Genomic DNA, 19,462 nt, shown 5'->3' with positions numbered 1-19,462 from the left:
TTCCGACCATATAGACCGATACGAGAGCAAAAACTATGCGAGAGACGCGTGTGGTCCCCTTCCGGATTGTCATCGTGTGGTCCAGAACTCGTTCAAAAAATAACCATAAAAGGAAGTGAAACTGAACTTCAATGAGACCCGTATGGGTCGATGAGAGGCATATGCAAGTGGGGTGTCATAAATGTCCTGTCAACTTTTCAGAAAAGGTAGGTGGATATGGGTCTCATCGGGCTATACAAGGCATATGGGCTGAAAAGTTGTCAGGATCCGTGCTCACCATACGCGCGTTTGAAGTGTATAAAGGGTATACTATAACCAATTTATCAGCTCCTGTACAGGAGGATAAACTGGTTAAGGCTTGTGTGTTCTGTGCGAGTTGTGCGAGTTCGAATCCCGGGGGAGGCCGGTCTGATACAGAAGGACCCCTCCCTTTTTATTTGACATTTTTTATTATTCATTTATTTATATTAATTATAACAATAATAAAAAATAAACAATAATAATAATAATAATAATAATAATAATAATAATAATAATAATAACAATAAAACCCTTAATTAGCAACAATTTAAAAAAAATTTATAAAAAAAAAATTGTTGCGTACACTATGTTTCACGAATACTACACCTAACACAAGTCAATAACTTCTTTTTGTCGAGTTCTATTACTACGTAGTAACGCCCTACCCTGTGCAATACGAGACATGTACATTGTCTCCCATTCCATAGCTTCCATACTTCGGTATATATTCCAAAGTCCATTTGGTACTGGCATCGGGCTATCATCCGCTAACTTAACCATGATGAAATGGCTATCTTCAACATAAGCAATCGTTAAAATGGAATGGTTCGGGTAAACCTGCGGTCCATCGAACATCGGGAAGTAAGTTTGACAAACATCGTTGCTTAAATGTTGAACAATCACCCCAAATTTTTGAGCCACCAACAACCCTGTGTAGGGCAACCACATCCAACATGCCATAGGTGCAGGTTCAACATTTAACCAATTTATCGATCGATACACATTTTCGTAACATCCCTTGTCCAATGATTTGAGTATATGGCCCCAACACTTTTTGTTAATGAACATCTTGTCGAGTAGCTCTTGGCGGACCCACTTCCACTCTTTCTGGTCATACCCCAAACCCATAGCTATGGATCGAAACCCACAGTTACCGTCCGGCTAGGCATCTTCGATATGTGTTATGTATCTCCGATAGCTAGATGGAAGCCAATCCTTAAAACGCTCGATCACGTTTTTGTACCTATAATTGGCAAAAAAATAAAAAAACTAAAAAATATTAAAAAATAAAAAAATTGAAAAAGAATTCTAAATATATATATGTATGTATATACGTATGTACCTGTGCCCGGCCAACAGTGGAAAGTCTTTTCTATAATCGGAAGTGTATTTTTTTCTTCTTTGTTTTTCTTTGAACGACTACGTCGCACATTTGGCTTTTGAGTGTAGTCGTTCCTCTGTGATTCGGGTTGTTTATCTTTACGTCTCGCAAGGTCTTCATTCTTTTGTTGTTTTGCTTTCGTAGTTGGGCGGCCCCGCGTATCTTGTTGTACCTCAGGCGGTTGATGGTCAGTCATACTTGGATTCAACACCGCTTTCATCTTCGACAACATACTATTTAACACTAGAGGTGGCTGCGTATGTAGTTGCTGTGTGAGTTTATCCATTTCCGCCTGAATATTACACTCGTCTTGATTAAGTTCTTCTGTCGAAAAATCAAGTTTTGTCCAGAATTTATCTATCGCGGCAAGTGGAATTTTGCAACCTGTTTTTCAAGAATCATTGTTAAAACATAAAGTATAATGATGATTATATTCTATGGATCGAAGCATATGTTATAGTTGTTATGTTACCTGTATTTTCCCACCACTCCATCTGACAAGCACATGGCAACCCACAACCCGTAGAAAGCTGGTGGCCACAAGTCCCCCCTCCTGCCCTCAACACATTTAGCTTCTTCCTCTCGACAACCAATAACTCTAAGGATTTTTGGGAAACATTACCGCGTAGGTTGTCAAAAAATGGAAATCTGTGGTCCCCCATTTGCACGGACCTGCTTTCCTCAAAACTAACTTTTATTTGTATCTTTTGTGACTCTACAACTTTGCCAACAAGACACACAAGTCTATGGAGCGAGTTGTTTGGCCCTTTAATGTATCTCTTAAACTTAGAATGCTGGCTTTCAACTCTGTTGGTTGTATGTTGACCAAAATTGGGGACTGTGTGTAGTCCAAGCTGAAACGAACTTTTCTTTATAATCTTTCAGCCACACATCATACAAATAATCCAGAACATCTGAAAAAAATTGAATACAATGAGTTGTAATGTTTGTATGTATATATGTATGGATGAATGTATGTAAACTAATATAATATGTATCTGATCGTCCGTCATTAACCAGTCGCGTGAAAAGCCGCTGAAAGTTATAATTGTATATCGTAGGAATGGGAGAATTACACAGTCGAGACCAAGAAAGCTTGAATATTTTCAAGTCTTCATCCGTAAATTTTGCCCGACAGTGTTTTAGAATATTCTGTGAGTGTGCCACCTACATAGCAATTTGGAAGCTTTTGGGAATACTTTATCGCAAGCATTCATCAAAGCTTGATCCCTATCTGTAACAATTACACGTGGCTCCATGCAATCTACCAACAATTCTTTGAGCTTCTCCAGGACCCATAAGAAGTTATCTTTTTTTTTTCTTTAGAGAGAAACGCATGAGCCACACAAAAAGACTTGTGTGTCGATATCACACCCACAACTTGAATAAACGGAAGCTTATACTCATTCATCTTGTAAGTAGCATCAATCATCAACACATGTGGGAATGCACGCCACATGTTGTACGAGTCCGGATGAACGAAAAAAACCTCCTCGACCGCGTTTGTGGAGGGATTCACTCTGGTGAAATAAACGTACCTTTCTTCTTGCAACATGCTCTCCAATATCTGCATTGGAGTTCGATCGCCGTACATTTTTTGTTTAATCTTTTTAATCACGTTTTGTACATCTTGTAGAATGCACACGCTATCTGGGTACTGATTTCTTATGGTTAAATGTATATTTGTAGGCTCCATGTTTTGTAGATAAAGTCTCTCCACCAGTGATTCTTCGTCCGGGGTCAGCCTTCTAGCAAACGCGTGGCCCTCGAGATATTCAGCAGGCTCATGGTTGTGAACGTTTTTCTTCTCCACAAGGCTCCAACTACCACTACTTGAGTCTAGTTTCCCTATCAGACTAAAAGGACAGCCAACCTTTTTGCTACCGGAACGCCGAACGGATGCTTTACTTTTGGGTTCGCCGCCACGATCGCATTGCAACCATATCTTCACTGTCCTTGCTGACGCACCTTCGCCTTTTTTCCTCGTTCGTTGGGTGACAATGACGTAACCTTTCGCAACTTCTCTTTTGTATACCCAATTCTTCAAGTGACCCAAATACCTAAAAAAAAGGTTCATTAGAAATCCACATAAATGAAATTAATATATTAATTTGTTGAAAAAACAATAAAAAAAACTCGGGTTCAACATCGGGTTCTGGTTAATATGTATGACACATTTTAGGGTTTGTATGAAATTTCGTGTCATACATTTTCTATTTTTAATCAGTATACATGCCTCGTTCGTGTTCGTTTGGTTCATTTACAAGCCTAAGTAATCTATTTTTAACAAAATATTTCACCAGAACATATATAATATTTCACCAAAACATATATAATATTTCACCAAAATGATAACGAAATCGGGTTAACATGTATGACACAATTTCGGGTCGGGTTCGGGTTAAACATTTTCTAGATTTCTCCTACCTAATAAAAATTATATACATACGAATAACACGTATACAAAATCATTTTATCCACTCTAAAATTATATCAACATTATGTAACACGAATAACATGTAATTGACGGTTATGTCATACCTTTTTTGTTTTTTTCTCGTCATTAGCACCTTCCTCGTTAGCAGGTTCCTCGTTAGCACGCTCGTCGTCGTGAACACCTTCCTCGTTAGCAGGTTCGTCGTCATCAACATCCTCCTCAAAGTGCATTACACCTTCCTCGATTTTGTTATCATTTTCCTCTAAGTCCTTAGCACATTCCTCGACTTCGTTATCATTTTCCTCAAAGTCGTTAGCACCTTCTTCGACTTCGTTATCATTTTTCTCATACTCCTTAGCACCTTCCTCATACTCTAACTTGTGTTTGTTTTCCGTATACGAATGGTAAGTCTCGTATTCGTGTCGCAGATAACTTTGGGCAATGTAAGATGGTTCCCCCTCATCTACAAACACCTGGTTCAAGTCAGGTAACGTGGGTTGCACACCCCCGTCATCACAACGAGGCACGGACACAACCTCCTCCTCACCTCGATCAACGCCGGATAACCAAACGCTTTCGGAGACGTACGACTGGTTCGAATCTTCGCCAAAAATATTACCAATGCCCCAAAACGACATCTTTATGCTTCACGGTCTCAACCAAATTTTTTAGTTAAGAATCTTTAGGAGTTCAGTCGGAATTTTGCGAGTTTGAAAAAAATTGGAACAAAAAATCCCGTATGTTTTGGGTAAATAAACATTTTTGGTCGATAAGGGTCGTATAGGTCGATAAGGGTCATATGGGTCACTTTCACGCTTTTTCAGACTGAACTCCTTTCATGTCAGTAATTATACCTTAAATTCATCAAAAGTCGTGTCGATAAGCCTCTCATTGCTCAATGAGAGGCGTATAGGGTTTAATGCTTCAACTACCACAACCTTATATGCCTCTCATAGGGCAATGAGAGGCTTATCAAACCCTTTTTTTGGTACATTAATTGCTTTCACACTATATACTCCCCTTATTGCCCTATATGCCACCTCTGAAAGGGTGTGCACTCAAAAAGTAGGGGTGCGTCAATACTCTCACCCATTTAAAAATACCAGGCCTAATTTTTTGTTGAACTTTTCTAAGATACCAAGAGTATTAAACTATTATTCTGTGTCGAGAAAATAAAAAAGGTAATCAAATTAAAGAAAGAAACATATTGCTTAAACTGTCGGCTGCATCCATTTTTTATAGCTGAATGTTCATTGTTATGTATTTATATCATTTAAGTTATAAGTTTAATTTACAATACACCTTTTGATAGTAAGATTTGTGTTCTTTATGATGAGGTCATATACGGACTCTCATGCATCTATAGATTGTATGCCCAGACCATCTTATGTACCTGGTCAATTCCGGACCATGTTACTAACATGTATGGATAATCATGCATGTTCGGAGATCATCTTATATCTTAGGGTCTTGCAGCGGAACCAGAAACTTTTTATTGGGGGGTCAATGTATATATATTATAATATATATATATATTTTTTTACTAATGTAAAGTAATAAAGTTAAAATCTAGACAATTTTTTGAAATTTTAATAAACTAATAAAGTTTAAATGCATAAAAACTACAATCTGTAGTTATTAAAATAATAATTTTAAAATATTATCACCAACCATTTCCGGTTTATATGTTAAAAGAATAAGGGTGAAGGGGGTGCTCACCTAATAGGTGAGTCCCCTCTCTTACGCCAAACCAATCCCCGTGTGCCACGTCAACTCCCCTCTTAAACTCCCCTAACACCCCAATTTGATGGCGCCACTCCCCTCTTAGGTGAATTGGTTTTTTTTTAAAAAAAAAAAAAAAAAAAAGAAAATCATTGATTGGATGGCAGCTCCCTCTCTCCTCTCTCTCTCTCCTCCCCCTCTCTTCGGTGAACCCCCACCCATTTCACTCCTCTCACCCACTCACCTAAGGGATGGCGGCGGTGTTCCCTTTAGGTGAATGGGGTCACCGATTGCATTCCCCGCTTACACCCCGTATACCCTAATAATTTTAACCATCTGACGACATCTGAATTCCGATGCTTACTACAAATTGCTTTTAACCACACTTTATACTAGTAAATACCTAAAATACCCATCATCTTTTAGAGCATTCTCATCCAATCCATCAAATTATACATACATTTCACTAAAAATCAACTCCTATATCAATATATTTTTACTAAAAACAAATACTTTTTCTCTCTCCTTTTCAATTAAATAATATTATCATTACATTTTTCTCTCTCCTTCACTCACAACCACTTTCAATATATATTAAAAAATTATACTGGGTGAACAGTGTCCCCCCAAATATACAGATGAACAGTAACATTTTCTCTCTCCTCCACTCACAACCATTTTTTATACTCTTTATAATATAAAAACTACCCGTCACATATTTTATTTTAATGGTTTGGATGAGAATGCTCTTAGACTTTTACTATTTACCCATCATCTTCTTTAATCACCACCAAAACTCCATTTCCAAGACTGCAAATGCCGCACATACCAATTAAAACTATTAGAAGGACCACATTTTTATCTTTATCTTCTGCTACAAATCGGTTACAGTAGCATTGAGTTAAAATCTTAACTACAAAATTTCACTGGATTGTCGATCTCCTTATTAGGAAGCCGGGGGTGGCCGGAGGGTCGACGGACCCTCGTGACCCCCTGTAGTTCCGCCCCTGGGGTCTTGGTACAACTGAGTCATATTATTTAGATTTTTTTTGTCAATGAAAGACTAATTATTTAGTTGTTTTGTCTTGACAATCAATTGTGGTGTGATTCAATGGATGATGCTGATGAATAATCTAAGAAAAGCTAACATGGACTCCTTTAATTCACTGAAGAGGTCAAAACCTATTCAAACCCGAACCAAATTGACCAACTTTATAAAGACCTACCTATTCAAACCCAAACCAAATTGACCAACTCTATAAAGACCTGTTTGGACCGTACCCGTTTTTTGTAAAACATGTTCTGACCCAACCTAAAAATGACCACTTCTTAAACTACCCGTTACCCAGCCGTTTTGCCAATTATAGTTTTGCTCATGGCATGTGACATATTTTGCACTTCATATTATTGTGTTCATGCATTGTAAACTGTGTGTTTATGATCATGTGGAGGTGTTGAACTGGTGATGATGGTACAGAGTATAATTGGAGATGCCCAACGGCATGCAAAATCCTAATCGTACAAAGCTGTAATCGAAATACAGTTAATTGTTGAAAATTGTTTACAAAATCCAAAACTGGTTCATACAATGAGTAAAGTACAGGACTTGCTAAACAAACATTAAAAAAACGAAACATTAGAGAAAAAATAAATAAAAATTGACATTGACATATATACAAAAGTAATCCAACCCTTACGTTTACAGAACTGGTGTTTTCGGTTCGGTACAGGTGCCGGTGCCGATATTTGGCGATTTTCGGTACGGGTATTTTATATATAGTTTCTTTAATTTTATTTTATTTTTCTTCATATACTTTTTAGTTCCTTCTTTAACTGTCATAGCTAAATAAATGCATTAATATTTAAGAATATCGCTATATAAACTGATAATTTGTCATTATCTTGTGCAGGGTCTATACGCATTTTCTTAACTACAGGTCCTGAAGCTATGCCGCTGAAGAAAGCACGAGGTGATGACACAACCAACTGAAGCACTAAGTCACCGATGAAAGCATGGGGGGTCGAACAAAGCACATGAACCGTTTTCAATTTTGCATAAAAACCCTTAGTATGTAAACAAGTCTGATATGTAGGCCGTTTACCGTTTTGTGTAGTATGTAAACAAATCTAATATGTAGTAAATGCCTGGATTTCCGTTTAGTGTAAAAAACTTTCTCCGAACTCTCTCTTCTCTTCTGGAGTTTCCACTTTCCTGTTTTCGGAACTGCGAGTCAATTTGTTGTGTTCGTACAGGTTACGCGGTGGATCTTCTCTTATAAGGTCTACTCACGTCAAGGTCTTCTGGCATCTAAACGTTGGAAACACCCTTATCTCTTAGTGTTTTCGCTGACTGGCTTTACCATTGAAGTTCTGGTTAACATTTCCAGGTTTGGGAGTGTTGATTGCAGAGCAGTATGGAATATAGTAAGGGCGTTTATCATGAAGCGTGTACATCCACCCTCAATGAAGTTGAAATTGATCAGATTTAAAAAACAAAAACACCTAACACGCAACGCGCGAAATCTAAAGCACTAGTTAGATTAAAAAAGATATTAAATATATTATTAAAAAAATCAGAGACTCACCATCCCTTCATTTAAGGCTGTGTAGTCGTCACATGCGTGGTTGTGGACCCCATGTTACAGCCAACAGAAATACATGTGAAAGATGACGTGAAGGGGTATAAAACCACATGGCCTAACTTTTTTTTTCAGATATTCCATAATCACCCCACCTTCACCCTTTCCATTTAACCAATATAATAATATGTGAAACTATTAATAAATAGTTATAATAATAAACAAGTAGATAAAACTATCCACTACAACAAGTGCCTGGAATATGTTATAGTTTCATGTACATCTGATAGCATCACTTGTTTGCTATCGGGCGTATAAATGTGTTATCAGGGAACCATCAACTGATGAAACAGACTCAAGTTCACTACTGGTCTCCTCAGAGTAAAAAGCTGGTTGTTTAGGTTGAGGCAACACACTCTCACTGACCAGCATTAAAACCACTGTTAACATGGTTGGCCTATCTTTTGCATGGTTTTGCACACATAATAATCCAACATGTATTGATCTTAGTACTTCCGGGATGACGCAAGAGGTATGTAAAGTTGCACACATAAGTTCAATGGATCTGCCTTGTTTATAAAGTCTCCATGCCTGAATCAGATCAAACATATAAGTTACCAAAATGACATTGTTCAATGAAAAACATTAATGAGTTTAACATACATGTCCAAGAAGGTTGTCATTGCGATCATCATGACAGAATTCTCTGTTTTTCTTACCACTCACGATCTCCAAAACCAAAACTCCAAAACTATATACATCAGACTTTATAGAAAATCTTCCATGTATAGCGTATTCTGGAGAAATATAACCACTGCAAATGAACTTAAGCATTAGGGAGAAATAGTAGCCAAGAAAATTCAATAAAAAAGTTATTGTTTAAGATTCTTACTATGTTCCCACTACTTTTTTTGTCTTAGTGGCAGTATCGGATCCTACAAACTTTCTAGCAAGGCCGAAGTCGGAGATTTTGGGGTTCATGTCTCCATCCAAAAGAATATTACCTGCCTTAAGATCTCTGTGGATGATTTGAAGGCGGGAATCTTGATGTAGATATAGAATACCTCGAGCCATCCCTTGTATAATATTAAATCGTTGTGGCCAGTCAAGCATCGAGCTCCTGGTTTCATCTGAGAAAAGTGAATAACTTAGATAACACTAATTTATAGAACAATATGAAAACAACGTACTATGTGAAATCATAGAGAGGGAAACGAACCAAATAGATATAAGTCTAAGCTTTTGTTTGTCATGTATTCATAAACTAAAATCAGTTCATTTCTGTGATTGCAGTATCCAAGAAGCTTCACAAGATTGCGATGCTGAAGTTTGGCAATACAAATGATTTCATTCTTGAATTCTTCAATCCCTTGCTGGGATGTTTCTGAGAGCCTCTTCACAGCTACCTCTCGTCCGTCTTCCAACACACCCTAAAATAATAAGGTTACAGTTTTATATTAACCATTTGATTAATGGTACAAGCACGCATTCCATTCTATATTAAGGTATCAATAAGTTACCTTGTAAACTGGACCAAATCCACCTTCTCCAATCTTTTTGTTGATGTTAAAGTTATCTGTAGCCTTGACTATTTTATTTAGACCAAGTAAAGGTAGCTCGTCAATATCTTCCATCCGCACACTGTTATCCTTTTTATCAAGGGCATACCTATCTTCTACATAATAACATGTGCGATTACACAAACGAGCCAAAAATTATATAAGTTTCCGAAGTGTAAGGATGATTTCAATTATAGAAGCATAAAAAGCTACTTAAGTTACCTCTTTCTTTTATATGAAGCCTTTTTCGTTTCTTTATACAAGCATATGCCACCATAAATAAAAGTAGCACAACAGAAGTAGTTAAAAGTACCACTGTAAATACTCTTTTCTTCTTGTTTAAGCTAGACGGGAAATCTTTGTTTCCTACACGAATGATTAACAATAATGTTACAAGTGTATTAAGTTTATAACAACTCAAAATTATGTTAAAACCATAAATGTGTACCTGCAGCTAACTCAGTGGCAGCCAATTTTATGTAAAGATCCTGCTTTTCATCACTCTCTGTGGTATCAAGAAGCTCATCAAACCAAAGCAAACATCCGCTTCCGCCATTTCTGATATCTGAATTTGCAAAAGCCGTACAATTGCAGTTCAAACTGCAAGCCATCTCACATTCTTCAAGCGTCATGCTTTGATTATACCATGAACGGCGTGTGTCTGGAAATATAACTCCTGAAATTCTTTTAAAGCCAGACCCACTTCCACAATCTAAAGCCCGTTTACGTTCACACCCACTAGACCCATTTCCTCTATCCCATTCATCTGGGACCTGAGGCTTAAAACCTGCCATACAAGTACAAGGGGGGTACCTATTACCGTTGCAGCTTCCGTATGGCCCACAAAGTCCATAACCACCACAAATCTCTGTTACTGCTCTAACAGAATGCACAACCCAGTCTTGGATTTGATCCATCCAACGCAAATGCACAGTTGTGTCATCTGGCAACACAAGGATCCTTTGAACAACCGAAGACTTAATCTCATATTTGAAATATATTTCCTTTTCGTTAGAAACAAAATGAACCGAGTAAATAGGATTTGGGTTTTTCATGCGCAAATCTTGAAAGTTACGACCATTCCATGGTCCATATCTCCATCGTATAACCGAACCTTGTCTGACAAACATTTGTGGATATCCATTTGTGTCTAGCCAATGTAAATATTCACCTGGTGAAGGATCATCTGCACTCTTCCATGGTATTATAACCCGCTCTCTTCCTGTTACTAAATCTTTTCCATATTTCATTCCTGGTAATAATGTGTTACCTGGATAATCAAAACTTTGCCAGATTACATTTTCGTTCTTGGTGCTTCTATCCCATACAACAAGATTTCCAGTATCCAGAAGCTGCACCACCACCACAGGATTATTGCTCATCGCGGATACTGTTGAATTCGATGACCAGATCACTGTATTGTCAGCACCCAGAATTAGTAGGTCTCCTTGTCTGCTAAGTTTGAGCCTGCCTGAGTCATCTGTGATTGGTGTCTCCCTGTTAGCAACCCATACGACTGTACCCATCGATATCTTCTTGTACCAGATCCCTAGGTACCGATTCATGGATTTTCCGGGGCTAAAGAAGCCAAGTTCAAACATATTATCATCTGAAACTATTGTGTCTCCATCTCTGAACACTTGCTTTGTAGAGATGGTGTCTAGTGTTGCACAAGATGACAGAAGCAAGAATAAGACACATGAGAATAGTATTATCATGAAACTAAATTCCATTGATGTGGATGTGAGTGTGGGTGTGGGTGTGAGATCTGAAATATTTGAATGATGGTTTTGATATATAGCAAATTTGACTCATCTTTGGGTCAACACCTTTGAAAGTTGCGAGCAATTATGATGATAGACTAGTCATTGTTGACTTTGAATTAACATATTGACTTTGCTTTGATTGAATTTTCTGTTAAAACGATAGAAAAATTCATATTTTTAAAATGATCATTTTACTGTTAGTTGGAAACAGAAAAAAAAAAAAAAAAAAAAGAGATTAATTACCCTAGCCAGCCCTTCCCCAACCCCGGTCAGCCTCTCTCCGGTCATCTTCTCCGGCCACTTTTTTTTGATGGAGCTCGGACATCATTCAGCAACACTACTCCAAATTCAACCTTCAAATTGCGAAACTAATCAGAAATAGTAACACAACCTAATAAAGACAAGAACCTGATAATAGTAACACAAGAACCTGATCAATCAAAGCCGAAAATTGCTGAGTGTTGCCGTTTTCGGTTTTGATTGGAGTTCATCAACATATCTGATCAATTGCATCAACTCACGACAATCAATCGTAAGTTTTTTCATCAACATACCATTAGGGTTTATCTTCTTCCATCTGTTGATTCAACGGTTTGTTTTTGATGTTTTATTATCGATATATGTTCTTCCACGTTTCCTTCCTCTCATTCCCTTTCAGATTTTTCGATTCCATTTCCTAATTTTCCACCATCGTAATTCTTTAAATCACTCTCTGCTTCTTACTCCGCCTTCACTTGTTTCTTCTACACAACACTACACTTCTCATTGGTTTAAAATTCATTGAGAAACTAGTTATTGGAGGTTGCACGACAGGTGTTCGATGAAGGGGCTGTTTGGCTAAGCTTAGAATTATTTACTTTTTGAAAAGTTAAAAGGTGTTTGGGTTAGCTTAGGCCATTTGTAGTCATAAAGCCCTTTGTGGGGCGTTATGCGACACGTGTCGTGCCACGTCACACAGGGGCTTTATGGGGCGTTATATCACTAGAGCCCGTAGTCATAAAGCCCCTACCTATCATTACCTAATTATTAATTTTAAATTTTATTAATTAATTAAAAAACACTTGCTTTTTTTCATTGGTCCATTTTTGAAATCCTCCCCCCCATCAAGCGCTATATATATAGCGCCACCCACCATCTTTTATCTCATAAAGCCCCCTGTAGTGGTGTTTGGAGCTTTATAGGGGCTTTATGATGGCATATGACGCCCCACTACACAAGCTCTTATTATGTGAGAGGAATAAGTAAATAAGTCATTCCATTATGACTTATTTGCTTTTCAAATAAGCAAATAAGTAAATAAGTCATTCCAATAAGGTTAGCCAAACAGCCCCGAAATGTCTAGAAGAAAACCATTTGTTTTAAGGCTGAATATCAGTTAATCAGTTGTGTCAAATAGTTTCCGTTGGGGTTTTAGAAGTGAAAGAAGTAGATGTCGGATCTGGAACACCGAAAATCGATTAGGAGTTGGATAGTGTTTGGTATATAGGAATGAGAGCTGAAATGAAATGGACCACTAAGAGGGAATGAAGAAAAGAGTGTGTGATTGGTCGATTGAATGGAATCGTCCATTCCAAAATGCATTACATTCCCTCAAAATCATTCCATCCCTCCCCCTGTTTTTTCCATTTCATTCCCTTTTCACCCTTCATTAACAACACCACAACCCATTACCGTTGCCACACCCGCCGTCACCCACCTTCGCCGCCGCCGCCACCGCCACCGTCGCTGCTGCCACCCACCTCCATCCCCGCCACCGACGTTGCCACCTCCGATCACCACCACCACCCACCTTCGATCATCGTCACCACCATCGCCGCTGCCACCTCCGTTCACCGCCACCGTCTCGACTCACCTCCGCCATCGCTATCAACCACCACCACCCACCGCCACCACGCTACCACCTGCCACCACCGTCGCCACCGCTACCACCTCTGACCACCGCCGCCACCCACCTTCGCCGTCACCCACCACCACCACCGCTGTCACCACCCGTCGTCGTCTCCACTCGCTGTCGTCTCCACCCACCCACCACCACTGTCGCCGCTACAACTGCCACCTATCACCACCCACCATCATCGCCCATCATTGACCACCGCCATCCGATTTTATTCCTACGTCTTTTCTCGCATACCAAACAACAAAAAGTAATGGTTCCTTCCATTCTCACATGGTAACCAAACAAGACATGGAATGGTAACGATCAATTCCATTACCACATCCATTCCATTACCACGTCCATTCCATTCCCCCGTCCATTCCATTACCCCATACCAAATAGACCCTTATTTTGTTTATGTTTCGAAAGCCAGCAATGGATTGAGTGGGGTGTGCCTTAAAGGGAGGTGGGGCAACTTGTCGTTGCCCCAGCTAACCCAGTACTCCATTAGTTTTCGTCATCTATTTTCCAAGCTTAGCACGAATTTCCTTTAAACTTCGTTTGTATTTTGAATTGTTGATGCCCAGGTCTGGAGTGAGGGTTTTGTCTGGGGCTTTGTGTCACACCCCAACCAATGGCGGAAACATCGGGATGAGACGAAGTGTGAAGATTGCTAGAGACATCATAACGCTATTTGTGACAATATTTAGAAATTCCAAATTTCATTTCATTTCATAACTTCAAATAGTCAACATTACAAGAAATTCAAATACAACAAGTTTAACATAACAACATGATAACATAACAAAATTTGATACAACATATTAAACCCTAACGTCTATATGTGTATCTAGGCATCAACGCTACTTCTTTTCTTAGCATCGTCCTCATCAACCTGTAACATGTTTAAAATAAAGTTCAATGCAAAAGCAAAGGCGAGTATACAAGTTTGATACGTACATAGCAAAAGATAAGTTTGAACAATTCCTCATAGCAAGCATGTGATTCAAGATAAACATTTAAACATGGCATGTGTCTAACATATCAAACCAAGGAAACGCAATATGCTCACGACATTACCGATGATAAAGGGCGGGTCGTTAATCCTATAGCGCTACATATGTCACGGTTTGGCTCATACGAAGTTAATGATAAATTCAACACATAAGAATCACCCAAATTTAAAGTATCAAGCCATCACATATACAAGCATGTTATAGGAATGTTCATGTGTTTAGACAAAAGTTCATGTGTAAGTTTCAATAGGTAAACATGTTACACCCCAAAAGTGATAAAAGTAAAAAGGGGGAATACGAGTATACTCACAAAGTTTGCATATGTTTTCCGATTATCCAATTGTTGACGAGTAGAGATTTAGAGTCCGAATGTATAAGGGTTAAAGTTCAAGTATGTTTAGAGTCGAGATTTGGTGTTTAAAACAACGTAAAAATAAGATATGAGAATAACATGGAAAATAATCATTTAGTACATATGATGCTTGTTCTTGACACTAGGAAACTCGAAGGAGTTTAGATGTTTTCATGGAACAAGGTTCCATTAGAATCGTGACAAGTTATCATAGTCTAGGATGATGTAATCTAGTACCCCGACATATGAACACTAGTTCATCATCAAAGATTCGATTATTCGAATAATATATTTAGGTTATATAATATATGTCCAATAGTTCAAGCATGAGGTAGAAGATTAAAATCTTCATTTTGGTACCTCTAAATGTCATAGAAGTCATGTAGGAGGTAGGAAGATCAAGTCTTCCATTTAGGCACCTCTATGTGTTCACCACTACACTTGATGTAAAAAAAACAACCAAGGAGGGTCATGAACATACAATAAAGAATAAGAAATATACACACTAACTAAGAGAAATCATCAAATCATGTGAGGATTGTATGTTTGGACAACCCAAGTTGTTCCATAATCACTCATGTATCAAAGACAAAGTTTGACATGACTTGTGGGTTAAAAACCCTAAACAAAACACCAAGTTTATGAGGTTTAATCCTCTGATTTTAAATGTCTCAACCTTGTTTTTAAGCTTAACCAACCATGGGATAAGTTGTAAGCATTAGGACATAGGTATGAGATGTGTTGGACACAAGTTGCATAGGTTTAAACAAGTTTTTGATGAACATAAAAACAAACAGAAAGTTTATGGACTATTTCGGGGCATTTCCAGGTCTGATTTCTCCAAGGAGAAGTCTAGGAATCGAACCCCATGATTATACAAGCAAGTAGGAAAAAGAATCGAGTGAATCGGATAAGAATTGAGTGAGTTATGCTCATTTTCGTGAAGGGGTGTCAATCTACTCGAACCCTTGCTTTCAGCTACGGTTTGGTGGATGTTTTGTGAGTTTTTAGGGTTGCAAAAGTGGTAGGGAGGCTGGTTATAAGTGGTATTTATAGGGGGAAGGATTAGGGTTTCAATGGGTTGGGCTTTGGAAGTGTTTAGAAGGGGTTACACCTTGAAACTAGCCCACAAAACCCAACTATATGGGGCTGAATTTTGCTGAATTGGGTTGCCATATTTCTTTATTTTTTTTTATTTTTTAAAACATTATAATGAGTAATTTTGTTAATTAAGTTGTGTAATAATGTGCAACAATGCTTCCCCTAACTTGTAACAAGGTGAAATATGAAATAAAACATGATTTAACTAGGTAAAAAGTGTAATGTACAAGTTTTATTTACGTAGCAAGTTCCGTATTTTACAACGATTACAATGAAAGAATGGTTATAAGAACACAAGATTTCCAAAGTTAGAATTTCACGTAAGGTTTCTAAATGTAGGAAGTTTGAAAACGCAGGGCGTTACAGTCTCCCCTCCTTTAGGAAATTTCGCCCCGAAATTTATTGAAGAGGAAGGCTTGAAAGAGTTTTTGGCATAAAGGTGATCATTAAGAATTGAAACTTGGGAAGTTTGAAAGTTTTGAAAAGTACCAAATTTTGGAGAACATCAAGGTAGATTTGCAAGGGGAAGTTTTTAAGGATAGTATAAAAAAAATCATACTTTCGTAAAACCTGTTTATTGAGAGGAACGAAAAGGTTTGTTACTTTAAATAAAGCAATAGAGAGATACTAAGTATAGTTACACAAGAATCAAGAATAGGGAGGCTATTTTATAGGTAATGAGGTAAGTTAGGACTCAAATGTTTAAACAAGCTGGATTGCGAACGAGTTTTGTACAAATAATACGAGTATAGAATGAACGAATGGCTCTTAAAGAGTACAAGTATGTGAATAGCATAAGTGTTGGATAGATGAACGTAGTGTTTTAAGGATGAAGTCTCGTCATGAATAATCGGATATAATGCGTTTGTGAGTTGCGTGAAGTTGTATTAGGTCCAAAAGGTCTGCAACACACTGAATTTCTCATGGCACGTTTTACGAAAGTTTGGTAACATGGTGAAAACACTTATATATAGGAAGTACCAGCGGCGTATCCACCATGTTTTAACCACATTACGTCCGTTTCGTTACTTGGGGTCATGTTACGTTCCGTGTCTTACCATACACAGTAGTACACTCTATGGTTCTCATACGCCTATCACTATAATCCCGTGTGCACCCGCGATTATACTGATTGTCGCATGATCCACATAGCTTGTACTAGTTATGTATGAATCAAGGTATACATGAATTTGAAAATAAGAATGTGTACGTAGAAGAATGTCGTATGTAAGCATGTTTATGTTTAAGCATGTATGGGACCCACGTAAGCGAATCCCTCGGATTACGCTCGCGTATAGGTACGAATGTACGAATCATGAGTAAGGATGAAAGTATGAGCATAAGTTTAAGTATGAATACGCATGTATGTATGAGCATAAACATAAAACGTGTAAGTAGTATGTGTATAAGCAGAAGCGTAAAACGTATAAGTAGTATGTGTATGAGTACAAGCATAAAACGTATGAACATAGGTGTAGGTATGAAAAATAAATATTGCGTATATGGTGTACGTTGAGACATTGTAGAGAAAAAAAAAGGTTAAGTATGTAGATACGAACGATATAAATGATGTTATCGCGAGATATCGACTAAAATGTGTATGATGATGTGCATGTATAGTTGTTTAAACAAAACGTTGAGTTTGTCGAATCAAAATTAGATTGAGCTTGGTTTGAAAGGTAGAATATAGTTTGTATATGTAAAGGAACATAAAGTACTCATTGGTCATGCTTAACGTATTTTGTAATGATTGAAATGCTACTTTTGTTAAAAAAAAGGAGTTCACGTATGTTGAAAATTGTCGGTCCCCATGAAGTCTTCTAGCCCACGTGTTTTGAAATTTGGATGACGAGTTAAGCGTTGTAGAGAAGGTTTTTTTTTTTTTTTTTTTTAAATAACGGGTTTGTTTCATTTGCATCAAAACATGAAATTTTGAACTTTGAAAGTTCTTGTGAAAACGTCGACCCTTAGAAAAGAAATTTAGTAAAAGAACTTAGTGATTGTTTAAAAATAATTTTAACAAAGGATTTATTGATGTTGGAAAGAGTATTTGGTAAAACGATCATATAACATCTATGAGGTCTTATAAGTAATTGAGAAAGGTTAGTTTGATTTCGATTAAGAGTGGAAGTCTCTAGTATGATGATATAATGTGAACGTGTTTCAGTTAATAAATCAGATGTGAAGTTCATGGGCAAGAGATTCATTAGACCGATTAAATTGATAGGTAGCATTTCGTAAGATTTGGAAATTCATGTAGTAAAACGGTAAAGACATGATTAAGAATCTCGTGTATATGATTTGAGTGAAAATGGATGGTAGAATAAGAAGTACGTTTGATAAACAATGTATTTTGAAATCGGTATAAGTAGGTATTTTGAATAATGATAAATGATTTAGGTATAAAACATGATCGGGTTTGCATAATAAAATATTTTGAAAGAGAAGTTTTGGGTAACGGTCACCTAAGTAAGGGAATCACCCCTAACTCGTTGGTGAGGTCGTTTTAAGGGAAGAGGGGTGGAGTCAATCGTCAAGCTAAGGAAGTCACTCCAATCTCGATGATACCTCTCCACTAGTTGTTACAAGGAATATGAATTTAAATTATATGAAAATCATGCATATATAAATGTATCGAAAAGGTTCGATATGTTGTGCGTGTGAAAAGAGAAATCAAAGGTAAACTCGAGGTTGAAAGATTGCATCGTATAAAATGAACAATAGAAACACATGTTTGACCAAAGTTTGGAGTGTTCCAAAACGGAACTTTGACTAACCAAAGTGGTCGAAAAGTCTTTTGAATTTGAGGAGCATGTTTTGGCCTAATAGGTAAAATACTCTCGCCGACAAGTCGGTTAACGGTATTTACCCTTCCGGTTACTACATGTCCCAAATCAATCGAAATTCCGAGACTTGGCGGGATTTATGAAAAAATCAAGGAGTGGAACTAGTCGACAAGGTGCGGGTTTCACCCCTATCTTGACGATTTCGTATCCTAAGTGTGGTTGGTACTCGTCGGGTCAAAATTTAAATTTCGACATGTTGACGAGGGTCCACTAGAATTTGAAATTTGAGATTTGCCATTTAGATGTGGATTTCACTCCTAGCTCAATGGCGATATCTCGTGTAAAAAGAAGAATAGATAGATTGAGAGTCGTTCACTAAACTGTGGGTTTCACGCCTATTTTGGTGAATTCGTCTCATTTGTACAATATGAGTGTTGTCGGATTTAGAATAATCGAGTAAAATGCATGAGGGAAGTGTATGTCGAAGGAGATACACAAACAAGTATAAACACATAAGAAAGCATATCAAGGATGATACTTAAATAATGAAATAAAACAAGTATTAACACATAGAGAAATATGTCAAGAATAACACATAAAGAATCGAACAACGAAACAAGTGTTAACACATAATAAAACAAGCATTAATGCGTAAGAATAACATGTCGAATATTACACATGAGTAACATACATGTTTAAAAGAGCATAAATAAGTAACAAATAAAGTATCATGTAGTAGTCCAAGCAAAGCATACGAATAAGGTTCTAAAACTATAGACTAGGCTAAAGCATTCCTACTTTTCCTAATTCCCTATAGTTATGGCTCTGATACCAATCTGTCACACCCCAACCAATGGCGGAAACAT

General features: G+C 37.5%; 3 protein-coding genes across 3 annotated transcripts; 1 reads left to right on the top strand and 2 right to left on the bottom strand.

Moving 5' to 3' along the window:
• Positions 1–8,399: 8,399 nt before the first annotated feature.
• Positions 8,400–10,007, bottom strand: LOC110889904 (G-type lectin S-receptor-like serine/threonine-protein kinase SD1-1). The gene is made up of 6 exons (XM_035979667.1): positions 9,922–10,007; positions 9,661–9,815; positions 9,360–9,570; positions 9,033–9,270; positions 8,804–8,954; positions 8,400–8,731 (listed from the first exon to the last, which is right to left on the bottom strand). The coding sequence occupies exons 1-6, from the start codon at positions 9,974–9,976 to the stop codon at positions 8,444–8,446; spliced, it is 1,098 nt and encodes a 365-aa protein (XP_035835560.1). The 5' UTR covers positions 9,977–10,007; the 3' UTR covers positions 8,400–8,443.
• A 120-nt stretch (positions 10,008–10,127) lies between these two features.
• Positions 10,128–11,432, bottom strand: LOC110887958 (G-type lectin S-receptor-like serine/threonine-protein kinase At4g27290). Its single transcript, XM_022135511.2, has one exon. The coding sequence runs from the start codon at positions 11,430–11,432 to the stop codon at positions 10,128–10,130; it is 1,305 nt and encodes a 434-aa protein (XP_021991203.2).
• A 1,608-nt stretch (positions 11,433–13,040) lies between these two features.
• Positions 13,041–13,400, top strand: LOC110887957 (velvet complex subunit 2-like). The gene has a single exon (XM_022135510.1). The coding sequence runs from the start codon at positions 13,041–13,043 to the stop codon at positions 13,398–13,400; it is 360 nt and encodes a 119-aa protein (XP_021991202.1).
• Positions 13,401–19,462: the final 6,062 nt, after the last annotated feature.

The sequence above is a fragment of the Helianthus annuus genome, chromosome 11 (genome assembly GCF_002127325.2).
Source record: "Helianthus annuus cultivar XRQ/B chromosome 11, HanXRQr2.0-SUNRISE, whole genome shotgun sequence".
Classification (NCBI taxonomy): Eukaryota; Viridiplantae; Streptophyta; class Magnoliopsida; order Asterales; family Asteraceae; genus Helianthus; species Helianthus annuus.
This window is presented reverse-complemented; position numbering and strand designations above follow the sequence as displayed.

Coding starts and splice junctions, on each gene's coding strand:
- LOC110889904 (XM_035979667.1), bottom strand. CDS start 9,976: ATGGTGGCATATGCTTGTATAAAGAAACGAAAAAGGCTTCATATAAAA. Junction 8,955..9,032: donor AAAAAAGTAGTGGGAACATA/GTAAGAATCTTA, acceptor GTTCATTTGCAG/TGGTTATATTTCTCCAGAAT. Junction 8,732..8,803: donor ATGACAACCTTCTTGGACAT/GTATGTTAAACT, acceptor GATCTGATTCAG/GCATGGAGACTTTATAAACA.
- LOC110887958 (XM_022135511.2), bottom strand. CDS start 11,432: ATGGAATTTAGTTTCATGATAATACTATTCTCATGTGTCTTATTCTTG.
- LOC110887957 (XM_022135510.1), top strand. CDS start 13,041: ATGCATTACATTCCCTCAAAATCATTCCATCCCTCCCCCTGTTTTTTC.